The 25,033-nt window shown below is 45.9% G+C and overlaps 1 protein-coding gene across 1 annotated transcript; it reads right to left on the bottom strand.

The window, feature by feature from the left end:
* Window positions 1-4,092: 4,092 nt before the first annotated feature.
* LOC135389951 (SEC14-like protein 3) lies at window positions 4,093-23,882 on the bottom strand. The gene is made up of 13 exons (XM_064619990.1): window positions 23,756-23,882; window positions 19,020-19,089; window positions 18,352-18,395; window positions 18,229-18,291; window positions 15,591-15,684; window positions 10,568-10,662; window positions 10,170-10,248; window positions 10,036-10,116; window positions 9,888-9,974; window positions 8,965-9,071; window positions 6,239-6,358; window positions 4,594-4,768; window positions 4,093-4,529 (listed from the first exon to the last, which is right to left on the bottom strand). The coding sequence occupies exons 1-13, from the start codon at window positions 23,843-23,845 to the stop codon at window positions 4,441-4,443; spliced, it is 1,194 nt and encodes a 397-aa protein (XP_064476060.1). The 5' UTR covers window positions 23,846-23,882; the 3' UTR covers window positions 4,093-4,440.
* Between the last annotated feature and the right edge of the window lie 1,151 nt (window positions 23,883-25,033).

Genomic DNA, 25,033 nt, shown 5'->3' with positions numbered 1-25,033 from the left:
CCTATTGCAGGTTATTCTATTAAATGAGCGTGTGCATCCAACGCCACCTGCATTTACCAAACTTCATAGTCATACAGACTGCATTAGAAGAAGATTCACTCCGTCTTTTTTTTTTTTTTTTCATGCCGAATACCATTTCGTTCTCAAGAAGCTACTTCTTATTAAAGCGTACTTGACGAGAAGCCCCCCCCCCCCACCCAAAAAAAAGAAAGAAAAGAGAGAAAAAAACACACACACTTTGTTTTGGTGGTATTTAATATGGTGCTTCAATACCGGAAGCGATACTCTACAGTCTGCCCCGCTGCTGGAACAAACGACGACGAAGCACGAATTAGGCATTGTAGCCTCGAACCTCTGCAGCAGATGCAAGGTGCCAGAGTATGGCGGGCATAGCCAGAGGACGCACTTCACGTTTGAATGCACTGCCCAGACTACGAGCCAGCAAGAGCAAGACTGAAGCAATCCCTCCAAGCCCTCGACCAAAGGCCTTTCTCCTTTTGTAAAGTGATGGGGAGATGAACTACACAGGACCAAGAAGTTAAAGCTCTGGAGGTACTCTGCGCCTTCCAAAAAGATAGCGGCAAACACTGCGTATACAGAATTCTGACCTGACCTGATCTTCCTCCGTCGTTGGAGGGGGAGAACGCGCATACGGCACCCTACACTGTTAAAACAGAACTTCACCACATCACATGCTCCTACACTCTAAAAACTGAACTTCACTGCATAGCACGCTCTGTGCCAACCATTGCAACGAATGATAGGGTTATCGCTTCTGATTCGAAGAGAGAAGGGTGCGTACGCCTTTTTGTGTCGATCTGGATACATGGTAATTGCCACAAAAAGGCGTACGCCTCCCTCTCTCCTCGAATCAGAAGCGATAACCCTATCATTCGTGGCAATGGTTGGCGCAGAGCGTGCTATGCGGTGAAGTTCAGTTTTTAGAGTGTAGCCAACCATCATTCCGAATGATATCATTCTGTGACCTGATTTGTTCAAAAGATGGGGGAGGCGCCTATCTCAAGCATAATGTGTCTCAGATAGGCGCCTCATCCATTTTCAACAAATCGATGCACAGAATGATATATCATTCGGAATGATGGTTGTGTAGGAGCGTGCTATGTGGTGAAGTTCTGCTTTAACAGTGTGGCGTCTTCCAGAGGTTTCTACCCTTGCTTCAGACATGCGACGTCACTAAGCGGGGATTTCCGTACCGGGCGACGCGACAGAAGAGAGTGACGCGCCGCACCATGTACTGCCGTGTCCTCCCGTTCTCTGCGGCAGGATGATGCCAAAAACAACGTGAAGAGCCCTCTGCGAGCACGTGATATTTTCAGAGTGTGGTGTAATATCTTTACTTATCCTGGATCGCCTGGTACGAAAAGAGAACCGTTAATGGGGTGGGGTTACACGAGGAAGTCCCGCAACGGGTGACGCTTAAAGGAGTACAGAGGGCCATCAAAAAAAAAAAAAAAAAATCAGATTAAGACATCTGATGAAATTGTGTGTGTCATTATACCAAATAGCGCGAAAGGTTTTGATGTGTGCAATTTGTTTCCCCGAAAAAAACTCACATAAACATAGCTCCGCGCCTTCACCCTTAACTCGCCACTCCAGCTGTAACGAGGATGAGGAGGTATGATGGCACGTCACCGATGACGGCATAAGGAGACTCGTTCTGGTTCGCCGGTCAGTGGGGGTCAGCGCCTTGTCCCTCTGCCGCCGTAAACCTGTTTTGCCAGTTTTCCCGGAGAATTGGGATAGAAGGAGCGGCCGAAGCATTACCGAGCAAGGAGAAAGGCTTTATCAGAACCCCGAACAGCCGAGTAGCAGACGACAGCGGAGTAGCAGACAACATTTCTCTAGGCCAATCAGCGAGCGTTCTCCTTATAGCGTCAGCGCGAGGTTCCAGGCAGATCACAGGCTGGTACTGCTCTTCACCACCGTTGCGCACGGTCGCTTTTTGCGGCGTATTTTAAATACAATTTCTGCGATAATTATGACTCTCTGGTGTAAATTACTTCGCATGGTGCATCTTACTGGCCTACTTAACAGCTTTATAGGAAGAAAACTGAGTGTTAAAAATATACACATATAGCGCTTTGCTACATAGCACTAGAAAATTGCGCTATATTTTCCTCCCCGCATTGCTACGAACCGCTATAAAACAGCTCTTGTCGAAGTAGAGCCCCGGTCAACTTTTCTAGCGCTATATTGAGCGGTGAGTCTGCGTTAACCAATCGTGAGCTTCTTTGAGGCGTGACGTCGCGGAAGCTGGGGTTTGTTTTGCTTCCGATCACTCAAAGCAGCAAGACGGGAATGCAACGACGACGACGTGAAAATGGCCACGAGTTTCATCTGCCAATGCATGTGTGTTTGGTTACTATAGTCTGGTATCGCGATCACAGCATCAAAAGTGTCATCCCCCTTCATGCTGCGAATACCCGACGCTGACAGTAAGCAATCACGGTAGCACCGGTGCATCACGTCGCAAAGAGATATCCCGTGACCCCAGCAGGATAGCGCTATGTGCTCGGTTGTATGTGAGAACGGCAAACGGAAAAACAGCGCTAGGTTTCGAGCGCTATTTTCTAGCCCTATAGAGCGAAACGCTATATGTGGGAACTCGCCTTTACCCTAGCGACAAACAGCTACGCTGCAGACAAAGCTAGAAATTTATTGTTGAAATTGCCAAATCGCTTGCGATTCGGTCTCGGTCTCGTACGCAAGTCGAAACGCCGCGCCTATGAGCTTCGGTTTCAGTCTCTTGAGGCAGAACGAAGGAAAAAGGAGCAGACCACCACCGGCTGTGCTGTCTGAGGTTCTCCCCTGGTCTTCCGAAGACTTTCCATACGAATGTCGGCACAGTTCCCCCTGAAGTCGCCGAACGCATACTAACCCCCCGTCCCCCACTCCTTCCTGATGTCATCTAACTGTCCACATGTGTTCGCCGCTCATAGCCACAGTTGCTTCGCGGCGCTAACACAGAATTTAAAAAAAAACGAGAGTATGATGACTGGTGGCAAGCGTCTGATGAGCCTGTGCTGGGACCAGACTTGTACGTATTTGGAGTATTATATTTAAAATACTGTATTTTAAATACCATTTGTGGTATTTTGGTACTCTACTCAATACTTTTTGTTTTGTGTATTTGTGCTCTATTTAAAATACATTTTATGGTATTTTCTACTCAATACTCCAATTACATATTTTGGATCTCCCTCTCAAACTTTCTGTGTCTTGTCTTTCCATTATCTTGCTTGTTCAGTGGAAATTCCCTGAGTCCCTCGGACTTGACCCGGACATTGGCCCTTCTTGGAAGTCTCCATTTAGAGATTTTGCCCCGTGTGTACTAATCCTTGGCGAGTGAGGGTTCTAATATGTGTGCCCTGACGTGGTGACGCCGAATTCTGACCTCGCCGAGCAGGCACCTCTTAGAAGATTGCTTTGTTCTGGGTCACATATACTTAGTGGAGTTATGTGGTATCTCTTTGTCATCTTTTTGGGACTTGTGTGTAGATGACTCGTATCACACAGCGGAGGCTTGCGTAGTGCGCGGGGTTTAGGTGATTCATGTCACATAGCGGCGACTAGCCGCAGTGACAGGTGACTTTTTGCGTTCAAGGATAAATAGTATCTTAATTGTATTTCAAATACTTTTTGAAGTATTTTGTACTCTAATTACTTTAATCTTAATTACTTTAATTTTCATGTATTTATACTCTATCTTAATTACGTTCTAACGTTAGTATTTATTATCTTATCTTAAATACATTTTTGAGTATCTTGTACATGTCTGGCTGGGACACGCGTACTTTTATTAGTCTATGTACAATGAACTTGCTGAAACCTACGCTGGCTGCATCACTTATTAATAGATGCGTGCTACATTACTGCAAAGCCCACTTGTCCCCACTTCCTTGAAGTGTGAAGGCTGTGAATAGATTCAGTTTCCTTGCTGGCGTCACAGCTGCGTCTCTTACGTACACTGGAACAGAGCACACGCAGACAGTTTTTCCATGATACTGATATTCTGCATGAGAAGCATGGACAACTTAGATCCCAACATACATACACATTTATTTAAATATATACACATACTACAAGCTCTATCCACAATATAGTTTTCTCGCAACAATGGTGCAACATGGACTCTTTTTACGTGCCAGACAAGGCAAAGCTCGACTGCCATGAGGTAATTCTGAGTTGCGGTACCCGGTATCCAATTCGTCGAATCATTTGCATTTATCACATTGCAGGGAGGTACATACGTAATGTAGCGAAATAAAAACGCGTCTAGTAAGGCGTACATATTCGCGGGAATATGCTATGTTATAATACCTTCGTTGTACCTACACTGTTTACGCATATTGTGCATGAATATCGTTACGCTCTCGTTTGGAAGATAATCTAAGTGTAAAGCCGGTACAGACATTTAAGCTACGTTTCGGTAGGTGGTTTGACTTGGATGATGTAGGCGAGAGTCTTCCCCGTGAACCAGCTGAAGGAATTGTCGAACCTAAGCACATCTGTAACAAAGAAGGGAAAAAAGACGGTTATTGAACTTTGCAGAGGAAACCACGTGAAACTCACAGGTTCCAGCCTGCTGACACTTGAGCTGACCGTGCTCAGGGACAATACCGCAGGAGACACGATGCATGGCCATGATTTCAACCGTACCGGACGGAGACAGGTAGTTGACGCCGAAAGCCAGGTCGTTCTTGGTTGTCTGGAACTCCCAGCTCAGCATGGAGCCAATCCTGTCGACCTGCGTGATTAGTTGACACCCATCAGGTGTGCCCAGAAAGAACACTGAGCGTAAGGCCTTTGGTTCTTAAAGGTATAGGAATGATGCGGGGTATAGCCGGTGCCAATCCATAACCACCACCAGTTGTCCCTGTTGTGTATGTGTTCCCATAACTCGGTCTGTCGACCCTTCTGCTGCTCCGATGGTTGTTATGGAAGCCGGTCGTAACAACTCCAGGTTCAGTACTCCAACAAGTGAAAATGGTAAACGTTTCTGAGGGGGTCGTTCGCGTTCTCGCGGCTATCTTTCAGAGCTGTCGCGCAACAGCTGTCGTGGCATAGTGGTTAGGTTATTTTTTTTTTAATAATTGGGTGTTTTACGTCGCGAGACAACTGAGATCATGAGCGACGCCACAGCGGTCGGTCTGTGGATTGCTTTTGCCCACCTGAGGGTTCTTTAACGTGCGATGACGCGGCACCCCGTATTTAACGTCCCTCGCGGAAGACGGCGTGTCTAAGCAACTTGTACCCTGCCACCAAGTTGCTGGCGTCCTCGGCTGGGTTCGAACCCGCGATCTCGGGATCAGAAGGCGAACACGCTACCGACTGAGCCACCGAGGCCGGGTTATGATGATCGCTTTCCAAGCCGAGACTGCGAGGTGACACGGGTTCGCAATCCCGGCGCCCGCTGTGCTGTCTGAGGTTTCCCCTGGGGTTTCCGATGACTTTCCAGGTGAGTGTCGGCAGGACCCCCCATGAAGTCGGCCCAGGACGCATACTAACCCCCGCTCCCCTTCCTGCTGTCCCCTCTCCACCTGTCCTCATAGCCACAGTTGCCTTGCGGTGCTAACCGAACTTGAAAAACGGAAAAACAGGAACTTGAAAAAACAAAACAAAAAACAGAGTGATCGAGAAAGGAAAATGGTGAGACGGCGGAAAACGGTACGAAAAATGGAAAGGTAAAAGGCGTACTAAACTGCAAAAGGAATCAAGGATGCCGTTACCTTGATAACAATACAAAAGGAACGAGATTCATCCGTTGCGTCGTTCGTGATTTACGAGCGAAAGAAACCACAATTTGCGCTTTCCCAATCCCTCTCAACAAGGCCGACAATGAGATTGGTCTCCTCAAACGATTTGTGCAATCATCGCGGGAGATCCTTTGAGGGGGCCAATCAGAGGACCTCTGCGTCGTCGCACTTCTTGAGAAGGAGAGGGAGAGGGTAAGCATAAATTGTAGTTTCCCTCGCTCATAAGTCACGAACGACGCAATACCCATTAATCCCGTTCCTTTTGTGTTGGTCTCGAGGTAGCAGCATCTTTTGCTGCACGTTCGAGTCGAAACCTAAGATTCTAATCGATGCGTAAGAGCCAAGCGGAAAGGGTACATTGGTCTTGGGGAAGCGTTACACACAGGACATATCGCGTTCTGTACGTTTCTGTGGTACAAAGTTTCTAGGAATTTATAGTGAATGGATGCTGGGATGGTTACCTCAACGGGAACTTCCAGTGTTGCTAATCTGTCAATGGAACACACCGTGGCCCCTTCCACTTGAAACACCTGGCGGACGTTCTTCATGTACGACACCGGCAGGATTCCGCCTGGTCCAATCTGCAACATTCACATTATCCGTTATCTGTCAGAAGAGTTGTGGACAGAAAGCAGCCTGGGCCGACTTCTAAGGGAACGGTGCCGACATATGTCTGAAACCGTCTGAGGAAAACCCAGGAAAAACACCAGACAGCCGGCACCGGGATCCGAACCGGGGTTCCTCCCAGTTTCGACGTGACATGATCAGCGCGTCAATGATTCGCTCGCAGCGGACGTAACAAGCAAGCGCAATCGTAAACGCGGCAGTGTGAATCGGGCTTAAAGTGGGACTCCGTAACACAATCGCCACAAAGGTTGTGGTACGAGTACATCTGTAATATTTGGGATGTCAGGAACATGTTTACGAAATATCTCAGTCCAAAACCGCGCAGGTTTTACTCAGGGCGTTTGTGTATATTCGGTCGGAGCTAGGCGCTTGGACTCATAACGAATACACACACGGCTCGCAGCGCCTCCGAGCGAACAAATATAAACGCCCTCGAAGGAATTAATACGGAGCGAGCGCTTGGCCTCTGTGAAGCAAGATAGCGCTGAAAGCAACACTGCTGACATGCTAACGTCATCCGGCATCCGACCAGGGAGAAAGATTGTAGGCGTGGAAGCAGACGAAAATGCTGGGTGACGTCAGGAAATCCTCCTCGCAGGACTAACCGCCGTAGTATGGAGCTCTATTTTTTGCTCTTGGCATTTCGGTTTCGGTTTGCTATTGTCATCATTTACGAATTAATTGCTCGCACAAAATGAATGCGAATGGTGTACTCAGAATCGAGGGGGTGGTTCGTGTTCAGTATGATGCTCACCTAATTTTTTTTCGCAGCGAAGTGTCCCTTTAAGGGCACGCGCAGGGCCAAATGAGCTCGCGAGCTTCCTGCACGCTCCCTGAGGGACGAAACAAACATGGAGGACATATCTGTGATTTCATAGGATCGCGTCGAGCGACTGAAGCGTTACCCTCACGGTTTTGTTCCCGTTCCGACAGTGCGATGAATTCGGGACTGGGAAGATCCCCTTGAGCGGTACGACGAATGTGAATTCAAACAAAGGTACCGTTTATCGAACCTGTTGATGGGCTCTACCGACTACTGGACATCAGGAGGGGCATAGACAAATTTGGCTGCCCTTTTGCGACCATCCAGCGATTGTTATAATCGTGCCGTTTTAGTAGAAATCGTATCTGCAATACCCAACAGCTGTACAACATCGGGACACCAGACTGGCATGAAGCTTGCAAGCAAAACGCAAGCAGAACAGGCGATACCAAAGTAGCAGACGAGGGAAGCGGAAATAAAGTGCGGTCCCGCGCATGCGCTTCTGCCTCGCAGGAGGAAGAACGTGGCTCCAACCAAGGTTAGCTCGAAAGAGGGGTCCCACGTCATCGATTTTGACAATGCCCAGATTCTTGATTGTGAAAGCGACCTCACGAGAAGGCTCCTCGTAGAGTGGTCCACCAACCATTATAGAAATTCATAGTAAAAAACATAGGCCCCGGAGAGACATGCGGTCAAAAGGAATTTTTTTCTGACAATAACTTTGCCCGTGTATGAAGCCTGCTGCATCCTGTCCTCTTTGTCATCGGGAACGTCGGGATCCCTCTTTCGAGCTAACCTTGGTTGGAGCCACGTTCTTCCTCTTGAGACCGTGGTCTTCCCCAACCAGGTGCATCTGTATCGAACATGTTCGATGTTCAAGCCTCTGCCTCATTCTATGAGGAATCGTGCCGAATCCCCTTCGAGCCTCCTGACGCGCAGCCCTTGGCTGAGGACTCGCACGTTTACGTTCGAGAAACTCATGTTCCCTTGAGGGGATGTTCGCCCTCAGGGCGCCCGTAGCACAGGGTCCATTGAGGGCCAAGTTTGCGGGTGGCTTGGGAACAAGGAGCCACGCAGCATGGTAGTAGTGTAGTAGTACTGCTGAAAGGGCTTGCCGTTGTCGGCCTCACAGAAGTGGATATCGTCACGACTAACTCACCGAGGGAGTGTGCTTCCGGGATCGGCTTCGTGCACACTATTGAACATGGTCTCACTGACGGGCAGACTTCCTTTGTCTTACAAGGGACAATCTCGCGGTCTCTTTAGCATTATTTCGTTCTCGACGCGTCTGACTGATGAGACAGTGCAAGAAAATTCTTCGGTCAACAAGGGTCCTACACTGCAGCAGTGACGAGTTTGGATGCACCAGACATATGTCTTTCTGATTTCGCTTAGTAGTTTGGAGTGGTTTGATGAAACAAATAGTGATGATGATGATGGTGGTGGTGGTAATAATGATAATAATAATGCGTGTTCTAATATTAGCGTGTTGACACATCTTTTACATATCAGTGTCCAAGTTGCGATACAGCAGCATTATGTGAACCCGGTCACGTGACTCCTGGTCAAATTGACGGCGGGGATGAATGAATGGGACAGAACAACACTGATCAAAGCGAGCCCCCCCTTCCCTACCCTTGTTGCCCTCTAACGTTGTTCTCCACTGTGAAGAAATCTTCAGTTGTGAGTTTGTAGTCATCGTGTAGTGTCCTCCTCCATGTGTGTCTCTGTCCCCTTGCTGCATACTATCTACAATGTCACGTTACCAACCACCCCAACTATCAACAGTGCTAGTACCTTATCTGAGCACCTGGGGTCGTCGTCGGGCCCTACGAGGCTGCCTCCCCAGTGCTGAGGAAATCCTGACGGGTCCAGCATCTTCAGGAGGGGTTCCTGCCAGCCATCTAAAAACAAACGCATTCCATCAGTAAAACTAGCAACAATGGGCTGCAAAAGTATAGCATCGCGCTAACCGCGGTCCTCACTAACATCACTAGAGAGTTTGAGTGCATCGTGCGCTATTGACTTTGCGTACGTAAGGGATAGCGTTGTGGTTCTGCCCAATGCGCGTATAGCTCTCTTTATGTTTTGCACACGCTCAGAATCACCAACGCTATCCCACACGTACGGAAAGTCGATAGCGTACGCTGCATTAAAACTCACTAATAACGCTTGCGTAGAAGCCCTGAAATGAAAGGGTGCAAGGGAAATGCATTTGATATACAAGCATGCTCACTTTTGAACTACACTCTGAAACATGAGTTTCACCACATAGCACGCTCCTAGCCAGCCATCGTCCCGAATGACGACGTTCTCGCCCCTGATTTGTTGAAAACGGGAGGCGGAGCCTATTTTGTACCCATTGGGCACGTGCATAATGGCACAAAATAGGCTCCGCCTCCCGTTTTCAACAAATCAGGGGCCAGAACGTCGTCATTCGTGATGATGGTTGGCTAGCAGCATGTTATGTGGTGAAACTCATTTTTGAAGAGTGTACGGTCTCATTTACTTCGCTCACTCACTAGTCGGAACCTGTCTGCTTTTTGTTATGTCTCTTGGACATCTGGGTTATATTTGTTTTGCTTTTTCTACTTTGTCTATATTTATGTGTAGTGGAGTAGCCTCTCCGAACTTCCTGCCGAAACTCACGTCCTCTCCATATTTGTTTTTTTTTAATTAATCAGTCAATCAAAACATAGTTACAAAGCAGCTGCTATAACCTTTTCCGTAGATGTGAACTTTGGAGGCTGTCCTCTCCGTGAGAAACGGCCGAATTATCTTCCAAAACAGCGGGAAAAATCCAGGTGCTGAAACAGAACGCGTCATGTGAGCATGTCTGAAAGCGATGCGACATAGTCTGAAACCTGCCATTAATGATGTAAGCAATTTCAAGCGTCTCCGGGTAGTTGTCCTCGTACATCTTTAGCAGAGACGTCAAGAAGTCCATCACTGAAAGAAGAACTGTGCTTAGACAACCGACGGAGAAATCCTGGTATACATACCCTGCAGTGAGTACAGCTGTCGTAGGCTGAAATTTTCAAAGTCGAAGATGCAGAGCTTGGTCTCGACGACTTTGCTAAACTGGAGGACAGACACGCAGTGTAACTGACTCGATGTAAATCCACAACGTCCAGGTAAATCCACATTTACCTACACTCATAATTGTACCGCTTAATTACATTTTTATGTCAATAAATGAATGATTTGTGGAGCCGCGGCTTCTTGGTTGCTGCGTGGTATTATCCTCGTCAGTTACCTGTGAAACACTCAGCAACTTTTGTTGGTCCCTCTAGCCTACTTTTATTCCGAAATGGCTGGCGTATAATTACTACCCGAAAGTAATCGGTACAACTCCGCAACACACTTAATGTGTAGTATAGACAAGTTTATAGTTCCGTACCTTTATCGAGTTTCTCTTCTTCAGGGAGTCTGCATGTTCCAAGAGGTAGGTGACATGTCGCTCCAGTTCTGACTGCGGCACACACTGGAGGAACCCTGCGGAACGAGAACCACAATAGCTTTCCTCTTTTAATTCCACAAGGAGCACCACTCCTATTACTGAGCACAGCCCGTGTGGGTAGTGAGCCACCTCGATTTGAAGAGAACGGTTCGTCTTGCTGTACCTACAACCCGCGCGACCTCGGCCAACGTTCGTCACAGCGTTGTCAATGGTCGGAAGGAAGGTTGCGAATGCGAAGACGGTCAAGGGTGCAGCGATTTAACCGCGTTACAACAGGTAGCTTTAGTACTCCTACGATGGGTGTTAATGAGAGGTGCCTGTGGAAGGGACCTCTGGGGATCTGACCTACAAACTACGGAGGCTCCGTTGGAGAAGACGCTTTCTCGTAAACATTCGTTCAATCGGGTATAGTGTAAAAGCCCCCCAATGCATGCAGGGGAAACATAACAGAGAGGTTGCAACTCAGCACTGGACTGGCAAGCAAGTTTATCTATGGCATCTTCGATAGCTCTATGTTCCACTGGTCAAAACGGATCGTTCTGACAACAGCTTCGGCAGTTGTTTCTTTATTCCATCTTCTTTCTTTCTCCAGCTTGGACTCCTTGGTACCGACAGTCGAAGACACCGCTACAAACTTCGCGTCTAAATACCATCAGACCGACCCGGCCTATCTCTTCGATTGGTTCTTCAATGGCCGTTTTTTTACACTTTTTTGTCGTTATCTATAGCGTAATCACAACTGTCAAGGCCCAGACACGTTTGGGACGAGTTCGCTATCTGTAACAAGAACTTACCCAAGCGACACAATGTACTGAAAGTCGAGTGCAATAGGGGTGGACGGGTAGGTAGAAGGCCTTGAACAGACTCGTGAAACTAAAGAACATTGATAAGACACATACCGGCCACCCCGATTGCACTAGACTTTCAGTACATTGTGCTGCTTGGGTATCTTTGAGCATCAATGGTGCCCTCTTCGTTAGAAAAATTTCAACTCTATATGAGACATAACAACTGACGGGGCGCAAACACACCGCAAAGATATACGCAAGCTGCACAACGTACTGAAAGACGAGTAGGGGTAGACGGGTATGTGTCTTATCAATTTTCTTCAGTTTCACGGGTCTGTTCAAGGCCTTCCACCAACCTGACCACCCACATTGAACTCTACTTTCAGTACATTGTGCTGCTTGGGTAAATTCTTTGTTTCCAACGTCTCTCTATATAAATAGTGACCCTACTTTTTTGCCCCTGGTCCAGCTTTTTTTCTTCTTGTTTTTGCTAGTGTAGCGTGCGCCGTAATGATCGTCACCATGTATTTGTTGTTGTTTTTATAAACATTGAGTAATGGTCAGATAATTTCTAGAGTAAACGATGAAAGACTTGAACAGGTGAATCCGATGAGAGAGCTAAAGCGCAAGACGGCTGTGATGGTGGTGGTGACGATGAAAGAGCTTCGCCGTCGTGGGCCTCACAGAGGTGGGCAACGTCACGACCGACGCCCTAGGGGTAATGCGCATCCTGTGCCGGCTTCTAAGGAAACTGTGCCGACATATGTCTGACGGCGCCTGAGGAAAACCCAGGAAAAACCCCAGACCAAAATGCTTGTGTCTTACGCGTTCCTGTTTACGTTCCTTTTTGCATTCCAATCACGCCTCTGGAAGAAGAACTCGTCTTTCGTGTCGTCACTTGCGCGGCCATTTTCATGGTCGCGGTGACAATGGTGGTTTGTAATGATCTGTGACCAGGACCTTCCCAGAATGCATGGCATTCGTCTGGCGCGCTATTGTCGACGGAGCGATGTGTGATAGGGAACCCCTCTGATAACGAATGCCTTGCGCGTCAGTCTTTCTGCATCTTTCTGCTTGGCCTGATAGTTCGTCTTGTGCAGACCTCATTGGAAACTATGCCTAGAGTCAGTGACAACTTAAGTCCTACAGTTGGGACCGCCCATCCATCCGTGGAAGGCTCCTGTCATTGGCTACCAGCCTTTGCACGATTCCCCTGCTTCGCGATGTAGTGCCGGCTTCTCTCTCTCTCTCTCCCTCCCCATTTCCCACTTGGCCGCGTCGCACTACATTCGCGCGCGCGGAGCGATTCTTGTGTGGGGGCGGGGTCAAGTGTATGACTTAGGTATGTTGTCACTGACTATACACTCTAAAAACAGAACTTCACCGCATAGCACGCTGTGAGCCAACCATTGCCACGAATGATTGGGTTATCACTCCTGATTCGAGGAGAGAGAGAGGCGCACGCTTTTTTTGTGGCAATTTGGATATATGGTAATTGCCACAAAAAGGCGTACGCCTCCTGCTCTCCTCGAATCAGGAGTGATAACCCTATCATTCGTGGCGATGGTTGGCGCAGAGCGTACTATGTGGTGAAGTGCGGTTTTTAGAGTGTAGGAAGAACTGGGAACAGCGCAAGGGGCGTCGGGATTCGAGACCGTGTGTGTTCTAGCTCGTCGTATTGCCATGGAGCATGATTGAGTATGAGGTGACGAACTTCTTGGTTAGACAATGAAAAAAAAAAAAAAGTCTCGGGGTTTTTACATTGTGCATCTTGGTTAGATTCGCCACACTTTAACAAGTTAGAAATGATGAAGTGAGAGAACGCCGAAGTGAGTATTGCACTACCTTTTGATTTGATTTGATGTGTAAAAGAAAAAAAATGAAGATGTTAGTCCCGAGCCACTCGGGACTGGCTACTCCAGGACGCGTTATTCAAAAAAGAAGAAAGGGAAGCTACACAAATCTATGCACTACCTTTTCATTCCGTACATTATCATAACCACTACAGTAATTCACATCGCATCTTATCGAGGAAAGATTTTGGATATTTTTGGATTCCTTCCTAAAGTGACCCGTAAAGCCAAACGGGTCTCAAAAGGGAATTATATTTCTCAAACGTAGCACTTCACCGCGTTTCGTTTTCGCCGCTGCCTCTCTATTTCAATCGATACAGGTATGATCCGAAAATACAAAATGATAGAAATAAAATTCAGTTGCATGAAAATAACCCCCCACGTTTTCGTAAACATCCCCGCTGCCGTTACAAGGCAAATACGTACGTCACACAAAAAGACATACCCATCGAAGCATAAAATTCATATTACAATCCTATACTACTATAGTGTACGGGCCGCAATCACGCGGACGTCCATTACCCAGTAAGCGACTGTTATCATATCCATATTAATAACCGTCCATAGCAAGGGTCCTGTGCTTTGCACCCAGAAGGCAGCAGGGCCCACATCCTGCTACCCTGTGGTTTATCGGCTGTCCCAACGGGAAGGCCCCCGACGTATTTATTCAGCTCTCCGTACATGCTCGAGCAAAAGTTGGCCGCTCTCGCAAATTTTGCTTCCATGTAGATACAGAGCGCAGGCGGGAAATTTCCTCAGTGGCTGTCCAAAGACATGGCGATGATCAAGGCCGATCCTTCCATCCGTTACGATGCTATCGGTTCTTTCCTCAGGCTACTCTGCAGTCGTGCGTGCACTCCGGCAGAATGGTCCTCAAATCGCCGCTCAGATATTTCGCGGGGAGCACAACAGCTATACTTAATTGTCGACGAGGGCTATATAGGCAGCGTTAGACCAGGCTAAAAAAGCTGGTTCTTAAAAGGGCGAGGCTTTTGGCTAAAAGAACTGCTTGTATAGGTATCAGGAGTCAACGGAACATGGACAGAACGCAAAACGGCACAAAACAACAACAGCAGATAGTAGTTGTCTGGTTGTTCTGTGTTCGGCCAGATGCAAGTTTACACTGTAAGGATGGCGAGGGAAGAGTAATTTTAGTCAATCTGGAGACATGTTGCCTTGCCACCACCATTAGTACCTTTTGGGCGAAATGCACGCCTAAATGCCCTTGGAAGTAAATACACGATACATACATAGTGTTATGTATATGCATTTATAGCACACACATTAATTTCACATAACATGACGACAAAGCCGTACAAGGTACGACGTTTCAACGTCTACACGGGCGTCATCGTTAGATCGTCTTATCTGATGATGACGGCCGCAGAGGCGTCGAAACGTCAGCAAGCCTTATACTTCTTTGTTTTCGTGTTATGCGAAGCGATGCGGCGTTTATGTTCCATAAATACAACGTTATCTCTCCTGGCTGTAGGTCTGTGCTTAACATGCTTGTTACGCAAAACGATTCAAATGCTTACCCGCACAACCAACTGTAAAAATAACGTTCGCGATTGCAGCATTCTTTTCGAAGCGTGAATTCTCGCTCGAAATTTTCGCGTGCTCCAAGAATTCGATAATATTTTAATCCGTTAAAATTAGGCACTGGCGAATATTAAGTTCTACTTCGAGGGAAAAGCTATGGTGATATATGAGCGACGCCACAGCAATGTGAACAGCAATCCGTGAACTATGGTCCCCGTATTTAGCACCCGGTATTTAACCTTCCTTGCAGTGCGAAGGCGTGCCTAAGCAACTTGTACCATGCTATCAAGTTGCTTGCGTTATGGGCCACGTTCGAACCCACAGACAGCCATGAGGTCAGTATCAATGTGTGAGTATCTATCGGTATCAATGTTTTCGACGTTTCGTCTTTCACGCCAGGAACTTCCACCGTGTTGTAAGGGAGAAAATTCGCACGTGTCAAAATTTCGACACAACCATTACGCCTTGATCATTGCGACAATTCACGAAAAAGAAACAAAGAAAATAACCATAGGCCATTATATGGTGCTTTTTCTCGGCCTTATCTCGAGGTTATCATACTGACTTAGCCATTTTCCCACACAGAAGTTTATGCCGTAAAAGGTGAAGTCACTTAACCGTAACACGAGAGGCAGTCAACTGCTTATGTAAGATAACCTTTCACAACCCACGTCGAATTTTGTAACTTCTACTTCCATCGAGGTCTCTCAATTAGTTCCCGTCACGGTGTTGAAGTAACGTCTCAGAAGCCTCAATAGGTAGATATCCAAGAGTCCTGACCTTTGATGTCGATGTTCCCGATAGGAATAAGCCACACCGGATATCCTTCCGGACTGCACTCCAGAAATCCTCCTGGGAAGTGTTTCTTCACGATCTGATAAGAGAGCGATCAGATCATCATCTCAGTGTTATCGTTACCTTCCATTACCCTTGTGTCCTTGCGGACGTTCACTACCGCAGCGTATCCTTGCCCGGAACGAGTAGTAAGAGCATGGATGTTGTTACACAGTTAAATATTTATGTTCTTTGCATTTAGAGCACGTGCCTGTTGGTAAAACATCATAAATCACGTGGTTTCTTCCTCTGATTACCGGAGAAGGCAAATGGGGCTGCTATATTCTGTGCCAGGAAAAGTGAAAACCGGAAGTGACGCAAGGATTGCGTGGTCATTTACATCTATAGTTCCTCCCGTTCCCTGAGAGCGCATGGTACCGCGAACTAGTTCCGCTTGCTATTTCGATGCGGCGACGCCTGACGTCGTGGGTTTGCGAAATGAAACGATAATAGTTCGTTCTTGCAGAAGGACTTCGCTGGCCTTACGCTGTATTGCGTTGTTTCTTTAAGGACGCGAGAAATTAGAAGCCGAGACGGCCTTGCCGGGTGCACGAAGGTCGAAACCGAAACTAAGACGTGCATAACACGTCCGGCATTTTATATGCTTGAAAACAAGAGCAGTGCGACGCCTCGTTTTATTAAATGCAAGATAACTTCTACGAGAGCAACGTTAGGAGCGCACCGTTCACGCTGGTATCAATGCTAGGTCCCCTCGCACCGTCGCACTGTGTTAATTTTTACAATTTTCTGAGAGACACTGGTCTTCCACTCAGTGGCGGATCCCAGGAGAATGCGGGTGAGGGTACGCCCCCTCCCCCCTGCCCCCACACAAAAAGGTTTAAATATTGGATTTCCTCCTCTCCCCTGCCGTTATACGCGCTTCCAGAGCGACACCCCCAGAGGCGGATTCAGACCTTGGGTCTGCAGTGGGGGGGGGGGGGGGTTCTTTGACGAAGTGTGTAGTGGAGGAGGTGTGAGAGGGAAATCCAATGTATAAACTGACGTTTTTGGGGGGCGATTGCTCCCCGCCACGATAAAAAAGCGAGAGTCTGGGTCCGCTCCTACTCTATCTTTAGCTGAACTCAAGCCGTACTTTTGCTCAATGTTCAATGACTACTTGGTTATGAGCGGTTCATGCGGTGATTGCTGAATTACTACTATAGGCATTACGAGCCATACGAAAACTAACTTTATATCACACCGGCAGGGACTTGAAACATTATTCATCTATCACATCGTCATTTCATTTCACCAGTGTACCCTAGGGTAGGGCGGCACAAATTTCATCTATGTATTTGACAATCGGTGGGCCATTAAGTGAAAAAAAAAAAAAAAAAATCCTCATTCACCGTCGCTTCATGCATTTGTTGGAATTTGTTGTTCTTTATAAATGTATAAAAACTGGTTGGTTTTTACCGTTTGGTAAGAACCTGCCAAAAAACGCTTGGCGAAGCGTTGAAATGTAGTTTGGATGTCAAAGACATATTTATCGCACGGACATACCTGTGTTCTGAAACCAACAAAGCGGACACGAAACAATTTTTTTTTTTTTTTGCGCGCGCATTGGTTTAATTGAATGGCCACGAGCGGGCGCTCTCAACTCTGTCATCGCAGAAGGACAGCCATGATGCTTTCGCTTAAAAAAAAAGAAAAAGAAAAACAAAAGCAAAAAAAAAGGTTAACGTACCTCGTGCTCACAAAATGGCCCTTCATACGCAGATGCATAAATGAACGCTCCACTATACGTGACGTAAAGTCGGATATATCGAACAGGATGGCGTGGTCGAAAACGCTATATCGAATCTGCTCGCGGTATGCTATACGAGGTTGCCGAGATAAGGTACGTACCGAGATAAGGTACGAGATAAGATAAACCTAATAAAAGAAAGGGCGTGGAAACTAATATGTAAAGAGGTGTGCTAGAATTTCATACAGAAATTCCCACTTTGCACAGTTCTGTGTGGAGTAATTGTGAAAATCGTAATTACACGAAAATTATGCCTCCCACCGCTTTTCGCGCATTTGGTGGCTGCATAAACTTAGATACGACAATTACTTCGCTGCTTTTCAACAATTTCGCAGCATAACACACCCATTTTTGTTGCTCCACTTCCACTAAGTATGCCTTTTGAGTGTTAATTTCGAAACCTCATCGATTCTTAGACAGACCAAGAATATAAGGGCACTAACAATGTATAAGGAACGAGTGCTTCTTAACCTTTGGTGCGGTTTACTGAAACAAATCCGGTAGCGGAAAATTTACGCCTTAATTTTTTTTAGCACTCCATTTGCATAATAGAGGAAATATTCGACGTCTGCGTGGAAAGTGGTAGTTTTTTAACTGAACATAAGACATATACGAGTATTTTTCCTGGGTACCCCTATACACATTATGGCTTCTATACGTCACCAAATGCTTCAAACGGCCATCGACTAAACGAGAGCCTGTTGAACGTTCCTCCCAAGGTGTAGCCACATGCAATTATGTGCCGAAGACACTCACGGAAAAGCGTAGAACGATAAGTGTGTTAACGAGGATAGTGTATAGGTAGTATACCCTCCGTGGAAGGGCGTAACAGCTTACCTCGGAAGGTACATGCGTTTGTAGGATGTGGTCCACGTCGTTGTTTTGCCTCCACTTGATGCTCTGTAGATTGATGAAGCGGTTGCACATTCACAGATATGACCATCAAGAAGACACCCCTACCTGGCGGATCATGTGTTCGCTCTTGATCAGGTTGAACTCTCGAGCTGAAAAAAGTAGTAGATTTTAAGTATCTGCCATATTGTAAAAATAAAAGCCGTAATTTTTGCGACGACCAGTAATTTTCGCAGATTTTGGCATCGCCGTTTCTTTATTTTTTTTTTGGCAAATATTGTTAAAGACGCAGTAAAATGCAAAAATTTCTCATCGCGGCATGAAAAATGTCGTTACTTTGACAACAATACGAAAGGAACGAGATTCATATGTTGCCTTGTTCGTGATTGATGCCCCATGGAAAAAAAAAAAAAGAAAAAAAGAACGCAATTTACGCCTTCCCTCTCTCTCTCGCTTTCCCCCGGAAGCGACACACTGCGGAGGGGCCTCGAATTCGTCTTTTCAAACGGTCTCCAACGATGGTTGGTCAAATCGTTTCGCGGAGACCAATGAGGGTGCGCTCCGCGTTCCTGCCTGAGAAGAAGCGGGAGAAGGGAAGTGCGAATTGAGTTTTTCCTATCGATCATAAATCACGAACGACGTAACCCTTGAATCCTGTTCCTTTTGTACTGATGTCAAAGTAACGACATTTCTCATTTCGCGATAAGAAATTTTTCTACTTTAGTACCCTTCTAGTTGCTTTTTACAGCAAATATTTGCACAAAAGAGAAACATACCACGCAGCCATCGTAGAAGATAATTGTCCGAGGAGTCGGGCAGGTCCAAGTCACTCACATTATGCCGGAACTGCGAAGTAGGATTTTTTTAGGTACCATATAAAGAGGGGAAAAAAATGTTGGTTGGTTGGTTGGTGTTGGGAAAAATTAAATGGAGAATGTCGCGCTCACGAAGAGAGCCGGCTACTACAGTTCAATGAAATATCCAGAAAAGTAAAGAAAATGAGAGTTGAGGAGTGAAAATGAAAAGAAAATGATCACGTGTCACACATGATTGTTACAGAACGTCCAAAAATGTTATTCGCATCGCCAACTGAGAGTTGTTTTCTTCGAAGCTGTTTCATTGACTTCAGCTCGTTTCATTTTTGCTGCAGAAGTGTTTCATTCTACGATGCCGGTTTGCCGGAAATAATTTTTATGCTGGGTGTTATTTTTTTTAGCCATTACATAATTTCTATTTTAAAAAAAGCTACGAGAGCAGTATACATGCCGTTTTTGCAGTTGCGTTCTAAGCGGCCATCCTCTGGAAGAAAGCGTGCAACTACAAGATGACTAATTACCTAAAATTCGTTAATTATCTTTTTCATTCGGACAAAAGCGAGATAGAACATTGAGAGACTATCTTACACTCTTAGAAATGAACTTCACCGCGTAGCACGCTCCTAGTCAACCATAATCTCGAATGATATCGTTATCTTCCCTGATTTGCTAAAAACGGGAGGCGTACGCCTTTTTTTGTGACAATTATGAACAGCATAAGTGTCACAAAATAGGCTCCGCCCCACGTTTTCAACAAATCAGGGACGAGAACGTTGCCATTCGGAATGATGGTTGGCTAGGAGTGTGCTATGTTGTGAAACTCATTTTTAAGAGTGTAGTTGCGAGCCATTTCAAGTTTAAAAAATCCTTAAACACACACGTGCGTTAAAATATCTGTCCCCGAATTTGAATATGCAAATGAGCCGAAACCGAAGCCGCGGCGCCCGGGAACGCGGGGAGTACAGCGTTCATTCGACGTCAGAGGGCCACGTGATTTGCAGCGGTGGAGATGATTGGAGTAGGTGCCGCTCAGCTGGCCAGATAGGCCTCCGTCGGCGAGGGTGACGCGTTCCTCCTCTCTTCTTTTTCGGTTTCGGCTCATTTGCATACCAAAATTCGGGGATGGATATTTTAACGAATGTGGGTGTTTCAGGATTTTTTTTTTAATGCGCAATAGCGTTCAACGAGGGTAGTCTCTCAATCTGCCATCTCGTTTTTGCCCGAAATTCCATAAATAAATAGTGCAATGATGAATTTCAGGTAGTTAGTCATCTGGTTGTTACGTACTCTCTTCCAGAGGATGGCAGTATAACTCAAATGCAAAAACAACATCTATGCTGCTCTCATTGCTTTTTATAAAAGTCGGTAAAGGCTTTAAAAAAAAACTTATTTACAAGTACCTTCAAAAGGCCTACAAAAACTGTTACGTAAGGGAATGGGAGTCACTTCGTCCCCAACACGAAAAGTGCACCAATACTAGCATTAGAAAAGAAAAATAATGAAAAATACATCATTACAACAACTGGCGGGGAACAACGAAGAGAGGTACACACTAATAGTAACTCCTCCTCCTCCCTCGATATATTAGTGCTGCGAGATAAAATCCATGTGTTTAGAGCGACAAAGAAAAAAACATCCCGAATGGTGATAGAAGTAGTCGATAAAGACGAGAATTACGATGAACAATAGTGGGGAAAACTGTTGTGTTCCGCTTGGGTGATTTCGGGACCCGTTGTTTTCCTTGGAGTTTTTGTTCCATGAAGCATACTTGTTTCTTTGTACAGTACATGGACGCAGTATATTAGACGACTAGGTATCGACCTAATACCTGTGTAGCTGCATAGCCAATACGATTATGTCATATTACGTATCACCAGGGATCCAGGATTTTTCTGACGGGGGTCCTGCCTTGGACAGCATGCTATTAGTATTACATCACCAAGGTCAATAGACGAGTTCAGAACATCCCAGAGTGCTTAGCGCCGCATCGAACTGTGGGAGTTTACTAATACGAAAATAAAGGGTGGCGTCCAAACTGTTCCGATTTCTTCCCTACCGGTCCATTGTCCACGACATGTCAAGGTCAGCGAAAGCGAAATGTGAAGGATGATTCTTCGTTCCCCCGCTCAGCAAGCGCCCAGGATGCAATGCGTGCGCAAAGAGCACTGGGATTTTCTGAACTCCTCTATTGAAATGCTATGTAACGACTGAAATTGGGGGGTCAGGAAATCTGGACCCCACCCCGCTAAGATTCGCCCCCTGCGTATCACTCAACAACCTGTTAGTATATGTATTGTACGTACCGCATATTGTGCCCATGTCGTGTGCATATGACTCCGCGAATCGTAATTCTGAATATGAAGCAATTCAAATCGGAAGTCGGATCGAGTATAAAATTATTCGGTTCGGTATACGAACAATCCGGATATTGGCACAACCGTACACTCTTAAAAATGAACTTCACCGCATAGCACGCTCCTAGCCAACCATCATCTCGAATGATATCGTTATCTGCCCTGATTTGTTGAAAACGGGAGGCGTACGCCTTTTTTGTGACACTTATGCTGTTCATAATTGTCACAGAAAAGGCGTACGCCTCCCGTTTTCAACAAATCAGGGCAGATAACGATATCATTCGAGATTATGGTTGGCTAGGAGCGTGCTGTGCGGTGAAGTTCATTTTTAAGAGTGTAGTTGTAAGCCACATACGTCACACCCCGTTACCGTTTACCCCGTTTTGATACCGTTTTATTGACCTTTCCTCCCCCCTTCTTTTTTCCTTTGTTCTAATAAATATATCCCTCCCCCTCATAATACGATGTCTTAGTTTAGAAGAAGTACAATGAACACGGCAGCATTTTGCATACTCTGTCACGGTTCCAAAAACTCGTGACAAATTAAATGACGCTAACGATCCGTATAGCGCTGGATTAACTAATTAATTTACTTCTGACAGTACCTCGAGGCCCTCATGGGACGTTACACGAGGGAGGGATATATGCCAAAATAGATTATACTACGCTTTACACACAAACGTAATTTGTAAGACTGTGCTTGAACACTTGGTAGGCAGTTATGCTGACCAACGCTTGAATTATGAATTTCTACTTGGTGGTGAGACTAGTGTTAGCCTATTCTCTGTTAGGCTTTGAAAGCGAAACCGTGAGATAAAGTTGCGTGTATACATGTAGTTCGTAGAGATAAGGACAGTGTGATAGTATTGCGTTCAATGGAATTCGAAAGTCACAATCACGTCGCCATAATTTCGCGCATGGGAAGCTCTTTCAAAGAACAACCCTGCTTCTTTAGTGAATCTAGGAAAGAAGGATATCATAGTCATGTCATGTTTCGGATTGGAGCACCTTGTTTCTTCTCCCTCTCAAGCGAAATCAAGGCGCGCATCGTCGAGTTCAATACCTCCTGTTTTTAACGAGATATATACATTTTTTTATAGCTCAATTGGAGGATTACTCAACAGATAAAGTTATATGACTTTCACTCTCAATCAAGCAATGAGAACCTTGAACGCGCCGTGGAAGTAAAAACCCGTTTGCTGACCTTTTATGCCGTAATCGGCACGTGGCAATCTGGGGGTGAGGACAGACCCCTATGACTCTGAGATGGCATAATTATCTAGGTAGTATCATTTCCAGAGCTTACCGGTGGGGCACTTGTCAGTACACTTCAATGCAATTCAGTACACAATAACACCAATACAGTTTAACAGACATAGAGGGCAGTTCAACCATTATAAGAAAGGTAACACAATTGGATGTCAGGGAAAAAGAGAGCGCTTTGGATACATCCGGGGACATTTTGCGGATTCCATTTCAGAAAATTCGAAGGGAGCCTGAAGCCATTATCGGAGTGTTTTGAACAACCGGTGTAACTAAACACAAACTGTGACGAAATTGCGAAGGCTTCGTGAACTACATGAATGTTCACACGAAAATGAAAACTGAGCAGATGTACCACAGTGGTGTATACAGTTTACGCCGTGCGAAAATCGTAGGTAATATCAAACGCGGCGAAAGGGACAAGAAAAAAAAAAGTAAATAAAAAATAAAAAAACTGTCAGAGGTTTCTCTGATAAATCCTGTAAATCCAAGAAACTTTCTGTGCGGATATTTATTCGTAAACACCCATGGTTTTCTAATCTTACATTCTTAAAAAAAGAAAAAAACATCGGGTATAGCAAACGAATTTTATTTCAGGAGCTGTAAAATAGGGTAAATCGGGCGATATCGTGCGAACGAGCGGATTTTTTTTCGGCTCGAAATTTAGAAGATATAACGAAACAAAAAAAAAAAAAAAAAAAGCGCGTTTCGCAGTCCCGGTGAAACAATTTCAGAGCGACTCTGCGCGTTCTCCGGGTGCCGGGAATTTGCTGTGCCCGAATCCAGTGCACGTTGGCAAGCTCGGTGGCTAACTGGGTTTTCCCCGGGTTTTACTTCAAACAACAATGATGCACATCGGAGGTTAAAAAGAGGGTTTTACCAGGTCTAACCACCCAATAAAAGAGGCTCTTTTTGGTTGCGTTCTAAAAAAAAAAAAAAAAAAAAGTGTCCCAGCCCTACACTCAATGCAAATGGACCTGGGCCGCGTACCCCTGGCACCTTCCAGATGCACCACTGCATCCCCGCTTACCCCTTCTCGCAGTTTCTGTTGTCCGGAAGAACAATTAGACGAACAAATACCTGTTGTAAGATGAGCTCCTGCTCTTTGCTGAGATCTCCCACGTAACCACTCATGACAGTGTGTCTGAATATACTCGTGCCAAGGAACATTCGTTCGATGCATTTTATGGAAGCCCCTCACCTTGAACGGCGAGACGCCATTGGGTCGTGGTTACCTGACGCGCTTCCTTCCCCGACCTCCAATGTCGTCCGGTCCGTCATCTCAGCTGCGCGCGCTCCGTGTTCACCGTCGAGGAACCGAAACGGACATTCTATGTGGTTTTGAGAACATTTCGGAAGGACCCGATGAGGGATCGAAGGAACGTTTGTGCTTATTGGGCAGGGTTAGAGGTGAGGCTATGCGTACGGGTATGGGTATCCGGGCGCTGGGATAGTTGTGCTCCGAGACGCGGCGAATAACTTGAGGTCGTTGCGTTGTCCTCTGTGTTCCCCCGTTACGAGGTCTCGAGAATGAAGGAAAGGCACGCTGTTAAAAATGTTACGTCTTAAAAGTTAGCTCACATTAATTGCAGCATAGTGTGATATTTCGTTTCTTAAAACAAGAATGACGAGCAGATGTTAAAAAATGTGATGCTTGAACAAGTTAACGGCTTAAATTTCGCGCGGAGTTCGTACGGATGAGAAAAATAATGCGAGGGACGAGAGGTTACTGTTTTTTTAAAACGTCGTTTGTGAAGTCAAGGATCTGAGTTCCTGAAATAAGATGTCTTCGTGTTTCCTTCCGTTTTTTCTTTACTACACTGAAATTATGTATTGTCGTTAAACATGTTTGGTTACACATATGAGGATGATGATGAATAGAAGAAAAAAATACACATATAAATATATTAGCACCATTTGTCTTGTGGCATCGGACGTCGGAGAAAAATTATGTATCCCTTTCTTCCTTTTATTTCTGTCGTGGAACAAAGTCGACACTCTTTTCTCGAATGCAAGTCTCTCGCGCGTTTTTCTTTATAACGCAAAACATCTGATGATAAAAAAGAAAGAAAAAGTAATGCGCCGTAAAAGTGAGTCTTCCCCGACACGTTACGTCAACGGTCAAAATACGTCGAATTCCAGCTTTCAATAACACTTTTTCTGCCCACAACCATGGACATGGTCACGTGAGCGTCGCCTGTCTTCTGCTTCGAGACCCTGTTCTGCAGAAATATGCAAACCTCCTCGCGAGGGTATGCAACCCATGTTGCCGGTGCGTCCTATCCTGAGGCGATATGGATCTTGTTTTGCTGTTGTATTCCATCGGGAGCGACGCCAACATTCGTTCAATTGACGTCA

This window comes from Ornithodoros turicata, chromosome 3 (assembly GCF_037126465.1).
Source record: "Ornithodoros turicata isolate Travis chromosome 3, ASM3712646v1, whole genome shotgun sequence".
NCBI lineage: Eukaryota > Metazoa > Arthropoda > Arachnida > Ixodida > Argasidae > Ornithodoros > Ornithodoros turicata.
Note: the sequence above shows the minus strand (reverse complement) of the source record. Positions and strands in the feature narration are given on the sequence as shown.